The 18,903-nt window shown below is 48.5% G+C and overlaps 7 protein-coding genes across 7 annotated transcripts; 5 read left to right on the top strand and 2 right to left on the bottom strand.

Moving 5' to 3' along the window:
* Positions 1-155: 155 nt before the first annotated feature.
* Positions 156-2,496, bottom strand: MCYG_04044 (coronin-like protein crn1; the record flags this gene model as incomplete). The annotated part of the gene is made up of 9 exons (XM_002846261.1): positions 156-371; positions 443-1,109; positions 1,178-1,639; positions 1,721-1,777; positions 1,866-1,931; positions 1,994-2,136; positions 2,206-2,265; positions 2,354-2,382; positions 2,451-2,496. The coding sequence occupies 9 exons, from the start codon at positions 2,482-2,484 to the stop codon at positions 156-158; spliced, it is 1,734 nt and encodes a 577-aa protein (XP_002846307.1).
* Positions 2,497-3,363: 867 nt separating this feature from the next.
* On the top strand, positions 3,364-6,067 carry MCYG_04043 (kinesin motor domain-containing protein; the record flags this gene model as incomplete). The annotated part of the gene is made up of 5 exons (XM_002846260.1): positions 3,364-3,916; positions 4,061-4,201; positions 4,269-5,101; positions 5,159-5,833; positions 5,891-6,067. 5 exons carry the CDS (start codon positions 3,364-3,366, stop codon positions 6,065-6,067), a joined length of 2,379 nt encoding a protein of 792 aa, XP_002846306.1.
* Positions 6,068-8,082: 2,015 nt separating this feature from the next.
* On the top strand, positions 8,083-9,989 carry MCYG_04042 (quinate permease; the record flags this gene model as incomplete). The annotated part of the gene is made up of 5 exons (XM_002846259.1): positions 8,083-8,188; positions 8,247-8,403; positions 8,485-8,803; positions 8,872-9,626; positions 9,680-9,989. The coding sequence occupies 5 exons, from the start codon at positions 8,083-8,085 to the stop codon at positions 9,987-9,989; spliced, it is 1,647 nt and encodes a 548-aa protein (XP_002846305.1).
* Positions 9,990-12,735: 2,746 nt separating this feature from the next.
* Positions 12,736-13,134, top strand: MCYG_04041 (uncharacterized protein; the record flags this gene model as incomplete). The annotated part of the gene is made up of 1 exon (XM_002846258.1): positions 12,736-13,134. The coding sequence occupies one exon, from the start codon at positions 12,736-12,738 to the stop codon at positions 13,132-13,134; it is 399 nt and encodes a 132-aa protein (XP_002846304.1).
* A 260-nt stretch (positions 13,135-13,394) lies between these two features.
* On the top strand, positions 13,395-14,815 carry MCYG_04040 (alkaline proteinase; the record flags this gene model as incomplete). The annotated part of the gene is made up of 4 exons (XM_002846257.1): positions 13,395-13,722; positions 13,791-14,330; positions 14,399-14,504; positions 14,577-14,815. The coding sequence occupies 4 exons, from the start codon at positions 13,414-13,416 to the stop codon at positions 14,813-14,815; spliced, it is 1,194 nt and encodes a 397-aa protein (XP_002846303.1).
* A 656-nt stretch (positions 14,816-15,471) lies between these two features.
* MCYG_04039 (transporter protein smf2) lies at positions 15,472-17,465 on the top strand (the record flags this gene model as incomplete). Its single annotated transcript, XM_002846256.1, has 4 exons — positions 15,472-16,209; positions 16,265-16,539; positions 16,589-17,274; positions 17,386-17,465. The coding sequence occupies 4 exons, from the start codon at positions 15,472-15,474 to the stop codon at positions 17,463-17,465; spliced, it is 1,779 nt and encodes a 592-aa protein (XP_002846302.1).
* Positions 17,466-17,631: 166 nt separating this feature from the next.
* On the bottom strand, positions 17,632-18,456 carry MCYG_04038 (aminodeoxychorismate lyase; the record flags this gene model as incomplete). The annotated part of the gene is made up of 1 exon (XM_002846255.1): positions 17,632-18,456. One exon carries the CDS (start codon positions 18,454-18,456, stop codon positions 17,632-17,634), a length of 825 nt encoding a protein of 274 aa, XP_002846301.1.
* Between the last annotated feature and the right edge of the window lie 447 nt (positions 18,457-18,903).

The following is an 18,903-nucleotide window of genomic DNA, read 5'->3' as shown; positions in this document are numbered from 1 at the left end:
CAATTCATAGCTACTCGGATGGGAGGAGGAAAAGATGGGAGAGTGCTAGGTTATGAATAAGTTGGCGAGTTAAATCACAAAGGGAGGAAGAATGAAGATTTTTATATCCAATACATGAACGAATAGGCTATTAGGGGAAGACATGAGATACTATGCTACCCGAGTTTCAATTTGAGACTAGTAATTTCAGACTTGAGAGCGCTAAGCTCCTCAGCTTGAGAGGCAATGGTGCGAGCTTGCTCAGCTATCAACTCTTTGATGGATTCAATCTCCTTCATTAGAGATGTCTCTGAAACTGGAGAGTCGGCAGCGCCCTTGTTAGCTGTAGCGGGGGTGGTTGTTGCTGTCATTGATGGAACAGGTTTCGATTCCTAAGTGGCTTGTTAGCTGTTACCGTATACCATGTAGAGGTAGAGAAGGATATGACATAAATTAGCTATACCTTTGGTTCTTGCTTGGTTGGCAGGGACGCATCAGCTTGTGCTGGAGAGACGGAGATCGAGGGTACCTTTTGAGGTTGCGGTTTTGGCGCATCAAAGCCCGAGCTGCCACCGACTTCTTCCTCATCTTCATCCTTGTCGATATATTTTGATGCCGCCGCAGCCATGGATGCACCTTGCTCTTTCATGCCTGCACGCGGGGCAATCGCAGCTGCAGGCGGTGCAGCCTGGGGATCTGGTGTGGGTTTTGGTGCTGGTTGGCTTTTGGCCGGCTCTGGTGCCTTGACTTCCGGCTCCTTGGTAGTGGTGATGGCATCGGCGGAGAGTTCTTTCATAACACCTCCTTCGTAGAGGCTCTCCATGTCAATCTTAGGAGGAAGTGCGTTCTTGCCTTCAAACCATTCATTACATGACATGGCAGGGCTAATGCCAGTGGTGGGTGGGTAGATATCATCCTGGAATACCTCCGCACGGCGAGGAACGATGAATGAAACAGGTTCAATGTATGAATCATTGACAGTCTTGTAGGCTCTGACGACCTCGTTCTCATGCATGTTAATACCTCGCTTTGGCATAAATGCGACGCCACGCTGTGGATCACCGGACTTGTACTCAGACAAGAACTCAAACTTGTCGTTTTGGTACTCGAAGTACCGGATGTTCCCATCTCTAGCAGGTTTTGGTTAGCAGCGCAACTTAAAAAATAAAGAGCAAAAGGCACAGGTAGTTTGGCATACCCTTTTCCAGCAAGATAGAGACACTGTGTTCCTTCATCCCAGAAGGGCATACACACGCCAGAGATAGAATCCAGAACCTTGAAGCCATTGATAGGTTCCCTAGCAGCACGAACGTCCCATAGAGCCATTTGTCTATCACTCATCTTGGAAAAGCCGGTTGTTGCAATACGATCGTGCTCTCCCATCCAAACAGCTCTGCTGTTCTTCGCACCAGCATGGCCGGCACCTTCATGCACCGGCTTCTCTTGTCGAACGTCCCAGATGCGCAGCTTCTTGTCACGGGAGGTTGTGACCATCAGGGAGCCATTTGCGCTCCAAGACATGGACTGTATCACTTCATTAACGTTTAGAGTAAGTTTAGATGCGCCCGCTTCGATATCCCATATCTTAACGGTAAAGTCTCCAGAGGAAGAGGCAAGGACGTTATCGGCGGCAGGGTTAAACAGAACGTGACCAACTTTCCTACAGCATCACAGTTAACACATTGTGCAAACATACCAAGCGGACCCAAATAAAAAAAGGTGAGGGGGGGGGGTTATTTACTTTGGATGGCCTGGAAGTCTGCCGATTGGCGCGATGTCCTGGATTTCGTCTGCATCGCTGTGAAGAGTGAATCCTTCAGGTACTCTCCAAAGAAAAATCTGCGGTACCATGCATAAGTTACAGTTGCAGAAATAAACGTCAATACAGCGCTTGTTCACTTGCCTTTCCGTCATCAGCTCCAGAAGCAATCAGGGAGTCGTTGAACGGATTCCTGTGGTTGAGGTTAGCCAGCTCATTATTGTGCTTCCTGCTTCCAGTACCAGCATCACTAACCAGTCCGTGTCTAGCACGACTGCGGTGTGTCCACGAAAGAGCGGGATCCGTTCTGGGAGTCTACCCTTCTCATTAAGAGGTAAAACGGCAAAAGCTCCACCACCTGTGGTCTCCCAGTTAACAGAGATGTATTCGGGGTTGACCTATGCCAACATTAGCTGCCATTCTGTTCAAGAACCCACAGCACAGTTATACACGATATTTCCACTGACCTTCAACAGGTTGGTATCCCATGCATTGGTAGAGACCCGGAGGCTATCGTAGCATTGGTCCTAATACGCCCAGCTGGAATGAGTATAGGGCGAACGAAACTCGGGAAGTCAGATTATCGGGTAGTCTTTTGGACGCCTGCGGAAGTACCTTTCGTGTGGAACGCCCGAAGATGTGTCCTAAGTTGCAAATGGGTCAGAATGCGGAGGTTTAGGTGAAGCACACGATACCAACGAGGGGGACTCACGATACTTCGACGAACGAACAAAACGGCCAGCCATGGCGGTGGGAATTATTCTCTGGATCCAATGGTTCAAGTTGTCTACTCCTTATGCAAGCAATACTGCTGTCGCAGAAGGAGGAAGGTCGAAGTTCTGCAGGCTGAGACGTTTGGCCTTTTTCAACGGCGCGGAGATTAGCTTGCGTATTTATGACGAGGTGTTGTATTTGTTTATAAACGAGCCAGGACTTTGAGTTTTATTTCTCCCACCCCAGTTATCAGACGTGGTCGAACACTGTCTCCTACTCAAGTTTGATCTTCACTATATTCTCTCTCTCTCATACCCGATCTTTAATGGTTATATATTAATTACCGCTGCGATTTGTTGTCGTTCGTTGCTTTTCGTCTTTTGCGGTCTCGCCACATTACGTTAGCAAATTATCACGTGATATCTGACATAATCAAACTATGACATAAGCTGGGCATTTTTGTTTACTTTCAACCCGTTTTGGGTAATTTGTGATGTCAAGTCAACGAGAGAGATACACATATAACAAGCCACAGCATAGAGGGAGACAGAGAGAGACGGATAGAGAGAAATTCCTGTCAGGAGAAAGAGATGGAGGAAAGCGACGCGCAGACTCGAGTACGCTGGAAATACCATCACCTTCACATCTGTCTGTTGCTAACCATAGGATCCAGCTTGCCACGAGCGTATCGAACATCCCACGGCCAAAGTTCTCCTACACACAACCTGAGAGCCTGAGAGATATTACGAATGCTGCGAATAATGCGCCAGCCGGGGCAATGGCTGTTCCAGCCACCGCGGGCGATAAAAGTACTCAATCTACATATCTAATTTCCCCCCCTTCCCGACGAATTGAAAACCGCCGCGTCCTTTTCCCTCTTGGTTGAATGACGCTGCTAATATTTCTGCGCTATGGAATCAGAAAGGAAGACCTTGAGCGAACGAGCCGGAGAACCGAGAAAGAAGGAGAACCTGAGCTCGAAGCCTTTTGCAGGATCTGCTAAAACCGGACAGCCCAGAGGCTTGGGCGTATCGAAGACAGGTGCCTCCCGGGTACCTACAAATGGGTCAAGGCTTAGGCCTCCGCCAGGCACACGGAATATTCCCCGCCCGCAGACGTCAATGGGCCATCCCAATGTCGAGAAAGGGGTGATCTCGCGACCCGTGACCTCCTTAGATGGCCGTGATGTTGGCTCAAGCCGAAATGGTGCGCGTCAGCCCTCATCCCTTGTATCCCCTCCGCCTCCCTCTCTTTCTCCCTCATCTAAGCCCAGATCTCCTGATAATTTGTTCCCTACTGGGAGTTGTGATGGCCAGGTTGATGCTTCATCCAATGGGTTGAGCTTATCGCTGGATCACCCTACCTTTTCCTTCCGCAACTCATCATTATGCACTGCTATGCAATCACTCTCCCTTAACCACACGCCCCCCTTAAATATTGAAAGACACAATAAAAAGCCACAACGTACTTCCCCGTCCAAGTTACCCATCCCAGTTCTTCCGCTACTTCTATCCAATAAACCCTCTCCATCTCCTTCTTCTCCCACAATCCCTAAAAAGTTTCGCAAACAACGCTCCCCTAAAAAGTTGAAATGTTTTCTAACTATAGACACTGAAGTCCAAGCTTGGGACCAGGACGAAAAGGAGCAAAGGATGTCGGATAGCATGATCCATGTCCACCAGATTGTTGAGGAGATGGCCAAGCAAACGGCTGCCATGACAGAAACCACTGAGTTATATAAATCACGTAGTAGGTTTAACATCTTGCATGACTTTTATACGATCTGCGATTAACTTCATTAATGCTGATTAAATAGCCCAAATGCTTGAGGAAAACCAAACAAAACTCCTCAATCAAAATGCGGACCTACGGGTTGAACTAGAGGCTACGAAGAATTCACTATCGAATGCGGAGGCAAAGCTGAAAGACGTATCTCGTGAACAAGAAATTACCCTCAATGAGCTGGCGACCCAGCACCGAAACCAGTCGGAAAAAATACGGCAGGATGCTAAAGCGGAAATCGAAGCACTGAGGATACAACACAGAGCGGAGCTCGCTGAGACTAGGCGAAGATTCGAAACTGAATTGGCCGTCGAGCGGCAGTTACGAGCACAGGAGCTCGAGCAAATGGCTGCACAGTCATCCCTGGAAAAGCAACGTGGCCAGCTAGATCTAAGTAACAAGGATCGAGAGATACAGGACTTGCTCATACAGAAGGAGAGGTTACAGGGCGACCTTGAACGAGAACATGCTCTAAACAAAGAACTACAACAAAGTTCTATTGTAAATGCTAACAACACTGTTACTCTAGAATCGTCAATACGTGCATTAAAAGCAAGAATCGAGTTCCTAGAATCAGGCAGTAAAGAGCAATCAGATGCATTTGCAAAACTTGATAAAGAACTCCGGGAGGCGCTTGACGAGACCAATGCCACCAAGGCACAACTACGGAAAGAAGAAACACTTCGAAGGAGACTGCATAATCAAATTCAAGAGCTAAAAGGAAACATTAGAGTGTTTTGTCGCGTCCGGCCAGTACTAGCCACTGATACAGGTGAAAACATTGCGAATATTTCCTTCCCAGATGAAGATATGGAGTGCAGAGAAATCGTGGTTCGGGGACCAGAAGAGAGATCAAGCCTAGGAGTCGTTAGTGCGAAGAACCATTCTTTTTCGTACGACCATGTCTTTGGGCCTAGGTCGCAGAACGCAGAGGTGTTTGAGGAAATCAGTCAGCTGGTGCAGAGCGCTTTGGACGGCTATAACGTGTGTATATTCTGTTATGGCCAGACGGGCAGCGGTAAGACGCATACAATGTCCTCTGAAGATGGCATGATACCCCGTGCTGTTCGCCAGATATACGACACTGCCAGCGGTCTTAAGGAGAAAGGTTGGGAGTATACGATGGAGGGAAGTTTCGTGGAGGTGTACAACGAGAACATCAACGATCTTCTAGGGAGGGCTGAGGAGTTTGACAAGAAGAAGCACGAAATCAGGCATGACCTCCAAAAATGCCAGACTACCGTTACCAATGTCACAACAGTCAGGCTTGACTCCCCCGAAAAGGTTGAAACCATCCTTCGTCGAGCCTGGACAAACCGATCTGTTGCTGCTACTAAAGCCAACGAGCGCTCCTCTCGCTCTCACTCGGTCTTTATCCTCCGGCTTGTGGGTGAGAACTCGACTACGGGTGAACACAGTGAAGGCACTTTGAATTTGGTAGACCTTGCAGGAAGCGAGCGTCTTAGCCACAGTGGCAGTACCGGAGACCGGCTCAAAGAGACCCAGAATATTAACAAGAGTCTCAGCTGTCTGGGGGACGTTATAGGCGCTCTAGGACAGGGTAAGGAGGGCGCACATATTCCATATAGAAACAGCAAGGTATGCAAAATTACTCCGAACCCATACACAACAGCCTGATGCTGACCTGCCGCGTAGCTCACCTACCTTCTTCAATTCTCTTTGGGGGGAAATTCTAAAACACTCATGTTTGTGATGGTTAGCCCCCAGCAGGATCATCTCAATGAGACCCTGACCAGCCTGAAGTTTGCCGCAAAGGTCCAAAATACACATGTAGGCACGGCAAAGCGCCAAACGCGCATACGTGATTCATGATAAATTTAGGTTACGGTTATATTTCTGCCCTGAGTATTGGATTTTCGGGAGGGAAGGTGGTGCATTATTCGGTTTTATGTTCATTATGATGGAACATGGGTTTATTTGCACGAACCTGGTGTTCGTACGATCATCCTGCCCGTCTTTCAGTTGAAGGTTGGACTTTGATCGGGATATTGGTGTCCCATTGTTTATGATAATACTTAAAGCGTATTTGGAGGCTATTTGGTATGGCGTTAGAAGATTTTTGATGACTGCAATGACAAATAACAAATATATTTATTTAATATGAACGAAGAGGGAAGTGAAGTCTTCCCAATCGACAGAGAAGGCTAGTCTAGAATTGGACCACCACAGCCCTGATCACTCTCTTACCCATACTTTTCTGTGAAGGACATAAATACCAATCTTGATGACCTATCCACTGGCTATAGTCAATAAATTGCAACGCTGGCTGCTTTGACAGAGATCGTTCTATTTATGCACGCCCGATATAGCTCCTGAAGAAAGAGGTCGAAAGAGTCAATCACGCATCAAGGGTCGCCCTCAGCTTTATACACGGTTAGTCTGCCAATGCTGATACAGTGGTGGAGGCCGGTATCCATTCCCGCGCCGTTCTGCATGATAATTCCAAACATAGAGCAGCAGCTTCAAATATAGGGAACTAGCGGAGGATATGAGCCCGTTTTGCGCTTAAGCCCCCTTTCCAGCCATGTTCGACTCATGCCATGTCGGGGTATCCTTTCTCTGAAGCCGGGCTTTACTTCTGAAAAGGGGCAAAGAGAAACAAAACGGGGGTGAAATCTAGATATTCAATTTCCATTTTTGCTATCGTCCTTTCTACCAAAATGGCCGATTGGGGCTAACTTGTGCTTAGGCTGTCCACCCTGCCATCTCGACGAGGATATAACTAGTTAACTACGTTTGCCTCCGTTATCAAGCCCAAGCATCATTATGGGAATGTCTAGATTGAACACCCAGCATCTGGCTAGCCTTCTCCAAGGCCCCCTTGGTGCAAGAAAATAGTGGCTGAAAATCACACCGGGGCATCTCCGATTAGTTATTTCAGTTCAGGCTTGAGCGCGTTAGTTGGTCGACTTCAAACCTACCAGAGTCCTCCAAAAGCAATTTTCCTCGCCTTCCCCCAGCCGATGCATGTCACTCGCCAAATACCATCCCCCAGGTATCTAAAAAGAGGGCCAAGCAGTAGCATCAGTTGTGGAATTTTACTTTCGATTACCGAAAGCATGCGTCTTCCGAATGGAGTAATATAACATCTACAGAGTTCTTGAAAGGAGACATATGCTTATGCTTTTATTCTCCAAGTGGAGTTAACCGTAACTTCCAATGTCAATATAAGTACTTATGGGACGGGGCTGACAGTTTTATACTCCGTCCTGACTCTATTTCACGCTTTGGGCTCCCTACAATGGTTACCTCACGTTAAGCGGTTGCATGTTGAACCGCGACCCGCGACCTGTTCAACCCTGCGACGGAAGTATGGAAGAGGAGACGCCGATTTTCGCACTTTCACCGCTGCTAAGGAAGCTAAGCTTTACCTCAAGAGAAGCTTGAAATAGCCAAACCTCAGGTCCACAGCTTGTCCGTACCCCATGCTCAGTTCTTAATCAGATGTTGACGCTAATGGCCGGAGATGGCTTCGGCAGCGAATGGCCATCCTCGTATGCCGGCCTTCCCCCACTGGTGGGGGATTCCACCATGCTGTCAATCCCGGTCAACCCTGGGTTGGATCATGGGGACAGACAGAGCTGACATGGAACCCTATAGACTGGCGGTCGGAGAGAGGGAAGCACACTACCAAGGGGTATGGATCAACGGAGCGCCGCACAAAAAACAACCAGTAAATATTTAAATGGCCGCCTCCTCCCCAAAGAACCGGAAAACGCTCCTCCGCAATTCCTGCTCGCGAGATCTCCCACTGTCGACATCTTCGACATCCACCGAAACCTCTTCGTAGCTGTGGGCTACTCGCACGGCCGCAGGACAACGTCGTCATGCCAAATATATTTACCCAAAACTTGGGCGAGACCCCTCGCCAGGCCTTGAACTGGAGGCTGGGATATGCCATCCTGTGTTTTGGTCTGATGGGTGCTAGTCGAGGTGAGTTCCCTCTAGTAACTATCTAGCTATTTTACTAACAGTACAATCTCTGTTATAGGTATTGACGAGGGTCTTATATCTGGAACTGTCCAACAAAAGGCTTTCATTTCAAAATATCGTCTTAATGACCCTCTTTTGAGCGAGTCAGAGAAGGCTAACCTCCTCGGTAATATCACGGCAATGGTGCAAATTGGAAGTATTGGCGGGGCATTGCTGTACGTTTTCTTCCCAACGCACTAGCTCTAGTCCTCCTATTAAAATCCTTGTACAGCACTGACGACCAAAAATGATAATAGGGCTTTCCTCATCACAGACAAGATTGGTCGTCTCTGGGCAACTCGGCAGCTTTGTGTCATCTGGATAGTTGGTATCGTCATCTTCATTACAGCCAATGGTCACATCGGTCAGGTATATGCTGGGCGATTCATTGCCGGCCTCGGAATCGGACAGACAGCAGTGGTTGCTCCCACATACCTGGCTGAAATATCTCCCCGCGCTATCCGTGGTCTTTGCATCTGCTCGTTTTCCGGTTCAGTGTATCTTGGTATCATGTTGAGTTACTTCTCTAGCTGGGGTGCTGCCCTTCATATCAGCAGCAAGTCCCAGAACCAATGGGTATGTAGCATCCTTTCTCTCACGTTTGCCTCTAGGCTTTTATATCTACTAACTTCCCGTACGAGTAGATTGTCCCAACCAGTCTTCACCTTATGTTTGCTGGAATTATTCTTCTTTTGTCAATTGGTGTACACGAATCTCCTAGGTATCTCGCTAGTAAGGGTGAGAAAGAATTGGCAACTTCCACCATGGCAAAAATTCGCAACCTGCCGGAGGATCACCCATATGTTCAAACCGAGATGATGGATATTTTTGAGCAAGTTGAGCGTGAGAAGGAGGCCACTATGGGACTTGGCTGGATTGGGCCTCTAAAGGAACTCTTCATGACTCCTTCGAACCGATACCGCATTATGCTTGGACTGATGTCTCAGCTCCTGGCTCAGTGGTCTGGCGCAAACAGTATCACCATCTATGCGCCTACTTTCTTCGCTATGTTGGGAACAACCGGCCAGTCTGAAAAGCTGTTTGCAACCGCTATCTTCGGTGTTGTGAAGCTGGTCGCTTCGGTCGTATGCGCGCTGTTCCTAGTTGATATGCTAGGAAGGAAACGCGCCCTTACTTATGGCATCATCCTTCAGTTCTTGAGTATGCTGTATGTGGCTATTTATCTGACAGTCGTTCCAGAAATAACGGAGCACTTCAAGCCACAAGGAAATGCCAAAAGAGCCGGAACAGGGGCTATCGTGGCCATTTACATCTCTGGAGTCGGATGGGCACTTGGCTGGAATAGCATCCAGTATCTCATCAACGCCGAGATTTTCCCTCTCCGAGTCAGAGCCCTCGGGTCCTCTATGGTGATGTGTTTCCACTTTGCCAATCAATAGTAAGTGCCATCGAATGCTACCTTTCTGCAGGGTAACTAACATATCATGATAGTGGTAACTCGAAAGCTGTTCCATCTATGCTACTTGATACCGCCATGAAGCCCCAGGGCACATTCTTCTTCTTCGCTGCTGTCACCTTGCTCGGTTTGATGTGGATGTGGTTCTTCCTCCCGGAGACTGCGGGCAAATCCCTCGAAGCCATGGACGAGATGTTCAACCTGCCGTGGTACGTCATTGGGCGAAAAGGCGCTGCATTGACGGCCGGCGCTGGGCACGCAGAGAACTACACGAAAGACGACATTGAGAAGGAAATCCACCATGAGGTAGCCCATGATGAACGAGTTACGAGCAGTAGCAAGTAGGTCTTTGACCGTCTGTTTTATATCCATCTGAGCTTTTACCAGCGCGCTTTTATCTATTTAGAATATTTCCTCCTTGCTTTCGGTAACAAACATGATTTTAATATACTGGCCTTTTACGATTAACATACCCGTTCTCTCTGTTGGCTAGTTCAACTTGTTCTACGTGTCAGCCGATAGTTGTTGGTAAAAAGACGGCGGTAGAGAAGTAAGCGCATAAAAAACCAGCTTCGTCAAGTATTACCGCTTCAACGTCTTCCTTTTTCACCTACATTTAGAAAACAACTACGGGGGTCATGGCGAGAGAATATGACGCTCCGGTCATTGATATCCATATAATGAAGAAAACTTTACATGCGAATTAATGTATCTGCTGTCGTTGCGCTTCTCGAATGAAGGCTGTGTCTGGCCACCATCACGTCAAATATGTTAGATAAATGGATGATACGGCTCCCTCGCAAGGGTGGATCTGAAGACTGGTTGATGTATACTAATGTAACGCTGTCGTTATAGAGCAAGCTGGCAATTATAGGCCTGGTATTGACGTTGTATTTCAATTTATTGGATCGCTAAACAAAGACTATACCCAGGGATGCCAACATATCGGAAATTGAGCATCTTTCAGAAAGGTGTACAGAGTACATCTTTTGATCCACTACGACAGCCTGTGCAGATGACATCAACTCAGTGGCTTGCATAGTGCATGAGGCTCTCAGAAGCTAAGTTTTTCTCAGCCAGCTAAGAGTTGACAGCGAGTTCTGTGGTTCATGCTAACAAACGGCCAACAAGAGGGAGTCTTCACCTTACCAAGCCGGGGAAAGATATATATATGCTATCGAAGCACTTTCACTCTAACCGCAAGGACATACAAGAACTGCAGAGTATGAACTGTTATATACGATGGGGATACAAGCACGATGGCGTATCGACCATCCTTTTCTCGACACCCCGGCTTGCTATATAACAACATATCCTCGGCCTATAGTACATATAGTTACAGCACACGGAAGATGGCTTGATTCGTCGGCGATGCTGAGAGCAGATTACACTGGAGTCAACTATTCTAGTTACGAGAACTTGTGCGGACCGCATGACGCTCCCGCGTCCTGCCCTTGGGGCACCGCTGAAACCAGAGATATTTCCAAAGCTTTTGCTTCAGCTAGCCGTAGCAAGCAGCTGGGTCCCTCATCGTTGGCCTCAGGCAAGTCAACTCAATCGCACAAGGTCGCGGGCACGAGGATGGGAATAGGAAGCTGTTGCTGGGTGGGATATCACTAGGGGTTAATTATAGCGAAGGTTGGCAGCGCAACACATTAACTAGCGATGTAGCAGGCGGATATTTCAGCAACCACGCTCATCCCTGCGCTTTCTGTCAGGCTATCTGGTTCCTTAGCCACGGAGTATAACTACTCCATCCGGCATTTTCGTTCTCTTGCGTCCGGGCTACTCCTGTGTTGCAGGGGAAGATCTCCAGCAACTCTCTGTTAACGCCCTTTTTGCTAACCAAGTGACAAGTGTCAGCCGAGATATTGTGACACAAATCGGCTGCACCGACGGAGCCATGACTCTTGAAAAAAAAAAAAAAAGATATGTAACTAACTAGTTACCCCGTATACTCCGCCCAAGAGGTATCTTAATGCTGGCATGGAGTCCAGGGTTGGGAGGAACTAAAGCAGCCCAAGGCCACCACAACGCCATCTAACTGGCTGGTTGGCCGGATGATGGGTGGCTCTCTGCAAAATCATCCAACCTCGAAGCCGAAATCACAAATGATAGCAGAATGAACCCAGCCTTTCCCCTGGTCAGGTTGCATTATTGACTTCGGGCTCTTCCCCCTATCTCCGCCCTTTCTAACCACTGCCATCCTGGCTCGAGTAGGAAGAAGAGCCTTGTCAAGGCTTGGACAGTTACCAGGAGTGGCAAAAGGGGTGAACGGGCACTGGACACTATGCAGCCGAAACGGTCCGCCATATGTCTTCGCATCAGCCATCTGCCAGCGTTGAAGAACCGGCGTTCCTTTTTTTTTCCCTCTCGTTTGGTATCTGGCGTTAGGCTAAGCCTTGATCAGCAGAAAGCTGATCATCATCGGACCGTGCGTGTCGACCTGTTTCCTGGATCGAAGGGGCGGATCGCAACGACGATTACTGAGGGAAGGCCAGGACTGCTACCACCGTTTACTAAGCTAAAACTTGCTGGTGATGGGGGATTGGCGTGCAGATCTGGGGAGATCGTCAATCGCAATGATAAAGATGGATATGATATCACACAGTCCAAGCCCAGGGGTCGGATAATATCATTTTACATAGTAGGGAGCAATATGCTTAGCCTTCCCTCCCTCCACCCTGGCTAAAGAAGGGAAACCAGCATGTGTCGTTTCTATATATGGGATTCCTGCCCTGTTTGAAAGGTTACAGAGGCCCTATGCTGCGCCTTTCCACACTCACCCCGCGATTTGATCGCCAATATCTAACGCTATTTGATATCTCGGCTGAATACCCACCCTCTTGGCTGCTGTGAGGTAACTAATCTATCACGGACAGCTGGTTCGTATCGATGGCGGGAGTGGAGAGCACGCCTTTTTTTTTTTGGCGCCATGGTTATTTGCCTTTCGACTCTGTACTCCAAACTTCGATGACTTCAGTGCCGCGGCAAAACATGGGGCCATATGGGAAAGCAGGGGCCGTGCTGCTCCTTATACAAACACCGTCTAGCTGTGAAGATCAGCCGCTCACTCTAAGAAGCTGTCGCCATGTGTCATGATATGATCAACACCAAAGATCGCCAAATGACCACCGTACTGGACACACTGGTCAGAGCTTTTTGGCCGCCATTTAAACCTGAGCCGTGGAATATTCGCGAATGTCGGGCTCTACCACTCTATATTTCTACAGGGGTAGAGCCATCACAAGATGGGTTCACGCTTCCCCCTGGGGCCGGCAGTGTTACCGCGGCCACCCGTCAGAATCAGGCTTGCATGATGACGATCTCAACCTTGGGGACATCAGAGACTCTGCCGGCCACTATCCGATATATGCTTCCTACACCATATATCTTCCCCGGAATAGTAATAAACACTCTCGTTCCTGGGGCTGACTTGGCCTCTCCGCATCTTACCGCCGGCATTTTTATTATCATTCGCTGGAGATAGAGCCATACTATCCCACTCGCTGGCGACATTGCAAGGTTACATATTTTAGGGGGACAAAAGCATACTTTGATAGCCTGAGGGGTGCGGAGGATTGTCCCGCACTCCTTTCCTTGAATCAAGTCTGGGGGTGATGACCAGGCCTCCCTAGAGTACCCGGGGTAGGGTGACGGGATGGGAGGGAAGGTGGATATAAAAGCTGGACATTGATCCGGTCGTTCAACATTTTCCAGACAGCAATTAATCTTCATCACTATTATCATACAACAGCAACTCCTCAAAATGGGCTGCATCAAGGTTATCTCCGTCTTCCTCGCGGCCGTCGCTGCCGTCGATGCTCGCGCTTTCTTTCACAACCGTGGCGGCAACGATGTCATCCCCAACTCCTACATCGTTGTCATGAAGGATGGCGTTACCGCCGAGGACTTCGACTCCCACATCTCCTCTGTTGCTACTACCCACAGCATCAACAAGGCCAAGCGTGGCTCCGAGACTGTCGGACACAAGGACTCCTTCAACATCAACGGATGGAGAGCCTACAACGGCCACTTTGACGAAGCCACCATTGAGTCTATCCTCAACGACGACAAGGTTAGTTATTAAGCGATTTACTTACCTTTCTTTTCCTCTATATTGAGTTACTCTAACAGTTGGTCTAGGTCGACTATGTTGAGCATGACCGTGTTGTCAAGCTGGCTGCTCTCACCACTCAGCCAAACGCTCCAACCTGGGGATTGGGCAGAGTCTCCCACAAAGCCCCTGGCAACAAGGACTTCGTCTATGACAGCTCCGCTGGCCAAGGTGTCACCATCTACGGCGTTGACACTGGTATTGATATCAACCACCCCGAGTTCAGGGGACGTATCCGCTGGGGTACCAACACCGTTGACAACGACAACACCGATGGCAACGGCCATGGCACCCACACCGCTGGAACCTTCGCTGGCACCACCTACGGAGTTGCTAAGAAGGCCAACATTGTCGCCGTCAAGGTCCTCTCCGCTGGTGGCTCCGGCTCTACCGCTGGTGTGATCAAGGGTATCGACTGGTGTGTCACCGATGCCAAAGCCAAGGGTGCCCTCGGAAAGGCCGCTCTCAACCTTAGCTTGGGTGGTGCCTTCAGCCAGGCAAACAACGACGCCGTCACCCGCGCCCAGAATGCTGGTATCTTCGTTGCTGTTGCCGCCGGAAATGACAACGTAAGGCCTCCAAAACTTCATTTTTGCACACCATATGCTAGATGCTAACCATGACTTTGGCGGTATAGAAGGATGCCAAGAACTCCTCCCCAGCCTCCGCCCCAGCCGTCTGCACTGCTGCTTCCTCCACCATCGATGACCAGAAGTCCTCTTTCTCCAACTGGGGTACCATCGGTAAGTTCAATTTTTCTACCCCCAGGTTTTGTATCTATTTGCCTGCATTGTCCTGTGACTAATGCCTTGTAGTTGACATCTACGCCCCCGGCTCCAACATCCTCTCTGCTGCCCCTGGTGGCGGTACCCGCACGTTGTCCGGAACCTCCATGGCCTCTCCCCACGTTTGCGGTGTCGGCGCTGCCATGTTGGCGCAGGGCGTCAGCGTTGCTCAAGCCTGCGACCGCATCAAGCAGATCGCTAATGCCGTTATCAAGAACCCAGGAACTGGCACCACCAACAAGCTCCTCTACAACGGAAGTGGAAGATAGAGAACCAAGTCTCCAATATCCCTACCTGTCCAGCTTGATGCTGATTGAAAGGAGTATTCTTACCCTTTTTATGATCAACATAAGCTCGCCGTGGCTGAAATGTTGATTAATGTACATATCATAACATGCACATAGTTTTCTTTTATTTCTTGGAAAGTCAATTGTAACGAGATTACTTTCATTAACTACTCGCTCTCGCAACATTAGAGCCAATGAAAGCCCTCTTATTGAAAACCAATGTTCATCCACTCATTGCATTGAATATGCATAAAGTAACATGGTGGTCGTTATCGTGGGAAGCAATTAAACTATTTTAAAGTTAAGCTGCTTTGTTGACTAAGAATTTATAAATAACATATTTTGCCACGTGGCTGTAACATATAACCTGAGACACGTGCAACATCGGATGAATTAGGAAGGACGCGAGAAGGGACGGGATTACGTAATATGAAGATCAAACAGGAGAAGAGAATCCACATTTATTATAATGTATAAACATCAGCTGCAGCTGTTTTCTCCCAACAAAGCGCAGAGGAGTATATTAACAAGTCCATATCAACATCTATTTCGCTTTCACTTACTACGTAGTCCGTTTTCTATTAACGACTGGGTGCGCTTTTGTTGGTTAACTATCATAACTACCAAAGCATTAAAAGATGAACAAGACTTCCCGCACAGATGAGCCCTTCGAAGGGGAGGGCTACAACCAAAACCCGAATCCTCTTTCAAACGACTTGATCACCAACGAAGGCCTCAACGGCATTGTCAACTCAAGAGAGTTGAAGAGGGAGGAGCCGCAGTCTTTGCACGGGATAACGCAGCAAGCTGACCGCGACAAAACTTCCAGTATTGCCCCTGAAATGAGGCGTGGCGACGCCTTTAACTTGCTGGCCAAACGTTGGATTGGCCAGCTCTCGAGGGGAGGTGATAAATCTCCCCTCTCTGATACAGCCACCATCACACCTGGTGATGGATCAACTGGCTCCTGTGACCAGGGGAACGGTCCCCAAAGTCTGATCGAGCGCTTCAAGAATGGATTGCTCAAGTTCTGCTCATTCATTGGACCGGGATTCATGGTATCTGTTGCGTACAGTATGGAATCTTTCCACTCTCAGATTAGATATTTCTCAGAGCTAACGTTGTCGTTACTTTCAGTTGACCCTGGAAATTATGCAACCGGAATTGCAGCTGGAGCATCCTACCGCTTCAGGCTTCTATTTGTTATTCTCATGGCGAATCTATTCGCCATCTTGCTTCAGTCACTTGCAGTTAAACTTGGAACTGTGAGTGGCCTTAACCTGGCAGAGGCATGTCGAGCCTTTCTCCCACGGTGGCTCAATATCCTGTTATATGTTCTTGCTGAGGTGGCCATCATTGCCACAGATATTGCAGAGGTATGTAAGCTGAGCTAGTCGTTTCGCTTGCGATCCTCCAATTGACTTAGGATAGGTAATTGGGTTTGCCATTGGTTTAAATCTCCTAATTCCCAAGGTGCCATTGGTTGCTGGGTGTGCAATCTCGATCTTCGACGTCATGATTATCCTCTTCTTTTATCGTCCGGACGGCTCTATGAAAGCCCTTCGAGCTTTTGAGGCCGTTATCATCTGCTTGGTGTTTGGTGTGGTGATTTGCTTTTGCATTCAACTTTCACTCATCAAAAATGCTAGCGTGGGACAAGTTTTTCGGGGATACCTGCCCTCTGGGGAGCTAGTTGAAAGCCAAGCGTAAGATCCTTTCTTGGTTTCAACTGAATACCTGAGCTAACCAAAGTAGCATCTACCAAGCTTGTGGAATTCTAGGAGCAACAGTCATGCCCCACAGCCTGTACCTGGGGTCAGGGATAGTTCAGCCGCGTCTGCGAGAGTATGATGCAAAAAGCAAACTTTTACCACGCGAACTGATGTCGGCATCTTCTTCTATCACCGAAGGAGTTGATAAGGATAAGCTGCATTACATCCCATCCATCCGCGCTATTCGGCACTCACTGAAAGTGTCCATCACAGAACTCACCGTCTCCTTGTTTTCATTTGCACTCTTTGTCAATTCAGCCATTCTTATCATTGCAGGTGCATCCTTATATCAAAACAAAGATGCACTCGAGGCAGACATTTTCGGGATTCATGCTCTCCTTTCCAAGTCTATTTCCCCTGCGGTGGGTACTATATTTGCACTAGCGTTGTTGCTCTCCGGGATTTCAGCGGGAGTTGTTTGTACAATTGCGGGACAAATGGTGAGCGAGGGTGCCCTGAACTGGAAGATTCGCCCTTGGTTACGGCGCCTGGTAACCCGGAGTATCAGCATCATTCCAAGCATCATCATCGCCGGCGCGGTCGGGCGTCAAGGTCTTAATGCAACATTAAATGCATCACAGGTCGTCCTGAGCGTGGTCTTACCATTCGTTGCAGCGCCCCTGATTTACTTTACTTGTCTCAGCAAGTATATGACCGTCCAGCCTGGAGGTGCGCGTTGCCTTGCGCCCAACGAAAGCGGATTCTGGCACAATCGACCAGTCATTAGGGTGGCAAGTGAGAGTGAAAGCAGTATTAAGATGGCTAACTCATGGTACATAGCCATCATCGCTGTGCTAGTGTGGCTTTTTATTACCGTGATGAATATTGCCAACCTTGTCCTCCTTGGGCAGGGAGCTTGAGGACCCCTTTATTCATTTATTCTATTAATGGTGGAGAGGGGGGTAAAGGCACCACCAATATGTATGAGAGTAGGCTTAGGGAAAGGATAAAGATCATGGCGTTTCCATTGATCTTGTCCCAAGAATTAATAAAAAAAAGGTAGCCAAATGCCAAGAGTCGGTGGTGCTACAGCTCTAGCACAGCTGGCATAAAGCCCCTTGCCCCATTACTCAACCATAGCTCCTCTCCAGCGGCAAGTGTATCGATATGAATAATATCTTCTGAGCAGATACCGGTATCGAGAGCATATCGCCGTGTAGTTGCTGAATTTCCGCCACACATCAGTGGTGGTGTAACCCACTCGTCGTCCCCAACCATCCCCCGCGGTACTTCATCACCTACTCTTTTTTTCAAGTAAACAGTGGTAATACTACCCTCCATAACTTCACCCTTAAGATTGTACATTAGAACCTCAATTGGATCGGCCGCAGATGTTAGATTGGCTCGTGTCCGTGCCGCATTGTATATATCTCTGGCGGTGGTTTTATGCTTGGTGAACAGAGACGGTTGTGTCGGCTGCGTATCCAGTCGCACTTTCCAGCGGATAACATCTTTATTATGTATATACAAAGATGAGAATGAAGGCTGGGGAGGAAAAAAGAAAATATGAGAGTAAAATGGCGAGGGTGCCGGCGAGGCCTCAACGGTCAGCCTGCCCCCATGGTCCAGCATTATGCGCAAACGCCACGGCTGCGATTTATCTGGCACCTGTGCATCAAGAGTCTCTGCAAATTTCTCGGCTGAAGGTGCGAGGGAATGCACCTGTGAAATCGCCTCTGCCCACCGGAAGCCCCTTGCAGCGTCAAGGAGCCGTCCGCGGTGGTATTCGAGGAGATAGTAGGGCGAGCATCCTGGCCCAGAATATGGCGGAGATATCAGTCTCCCTTTCATGAGCTCTGGATCATACCGGAGGGTTGATATAAGTTTGAAACCAGGGTAACTATCGGCCATGATGTGCCCGATGACTCTTGAGACCGCCCGCAGATACCCATGTACAGGTTGGTGGTCATCGACACAGGCCACGGCCACGGCATCTACCGTCTTCCTGTCCCTAGGCCTCTTTACTAGCCGTGGTTGATGATCGTGTTCGTGGATGTTGTCGTTCTTCTCGTGGTTTTTGACGTTTCAAGCATTTTTTTAGACGCGGCTGACATAAGCAACCCAGAATTTTTTTCCTTCACGATGTTTTCCTTTTCTTCCTCTTGTGCACTTTTTTTTATCGTTCTGTTTCTCAACTTCTTCGCCCGCTTAGATCTCACGGTCGTCTGGTCTCCGTATTCTTAATTCGTTTCTTTCCCTGTCGGAGGTTGCTTTAATTCTTTTTTAATCTCATCTGTTTTTGTCCCGGGCTCGAAGAATAAACACCTTCCAGGTCCGCAACTTTATTCTACTCTACAC

This window comes from Microsporum canis, genomic scaffold, assembly GCF_000151145.1.
Source record: "Microsporum canis CBS 113480 supercont1.4 genomic scaffold, whole genome shotgun sequence".
NCBI classification, from domain to species: domain Eukaryota; kingdom Fungi; phylum Ascomycota; class Eurotiomycetes; order Onygenales; family Arthrodermataceae; genus Microsporum; species Microsporum canis.
The sequence above is the reverse complement of the archived record's forward strand: the minus strand, read 5'-3'. Positions and strand labels throughout refer to the sequence as shown.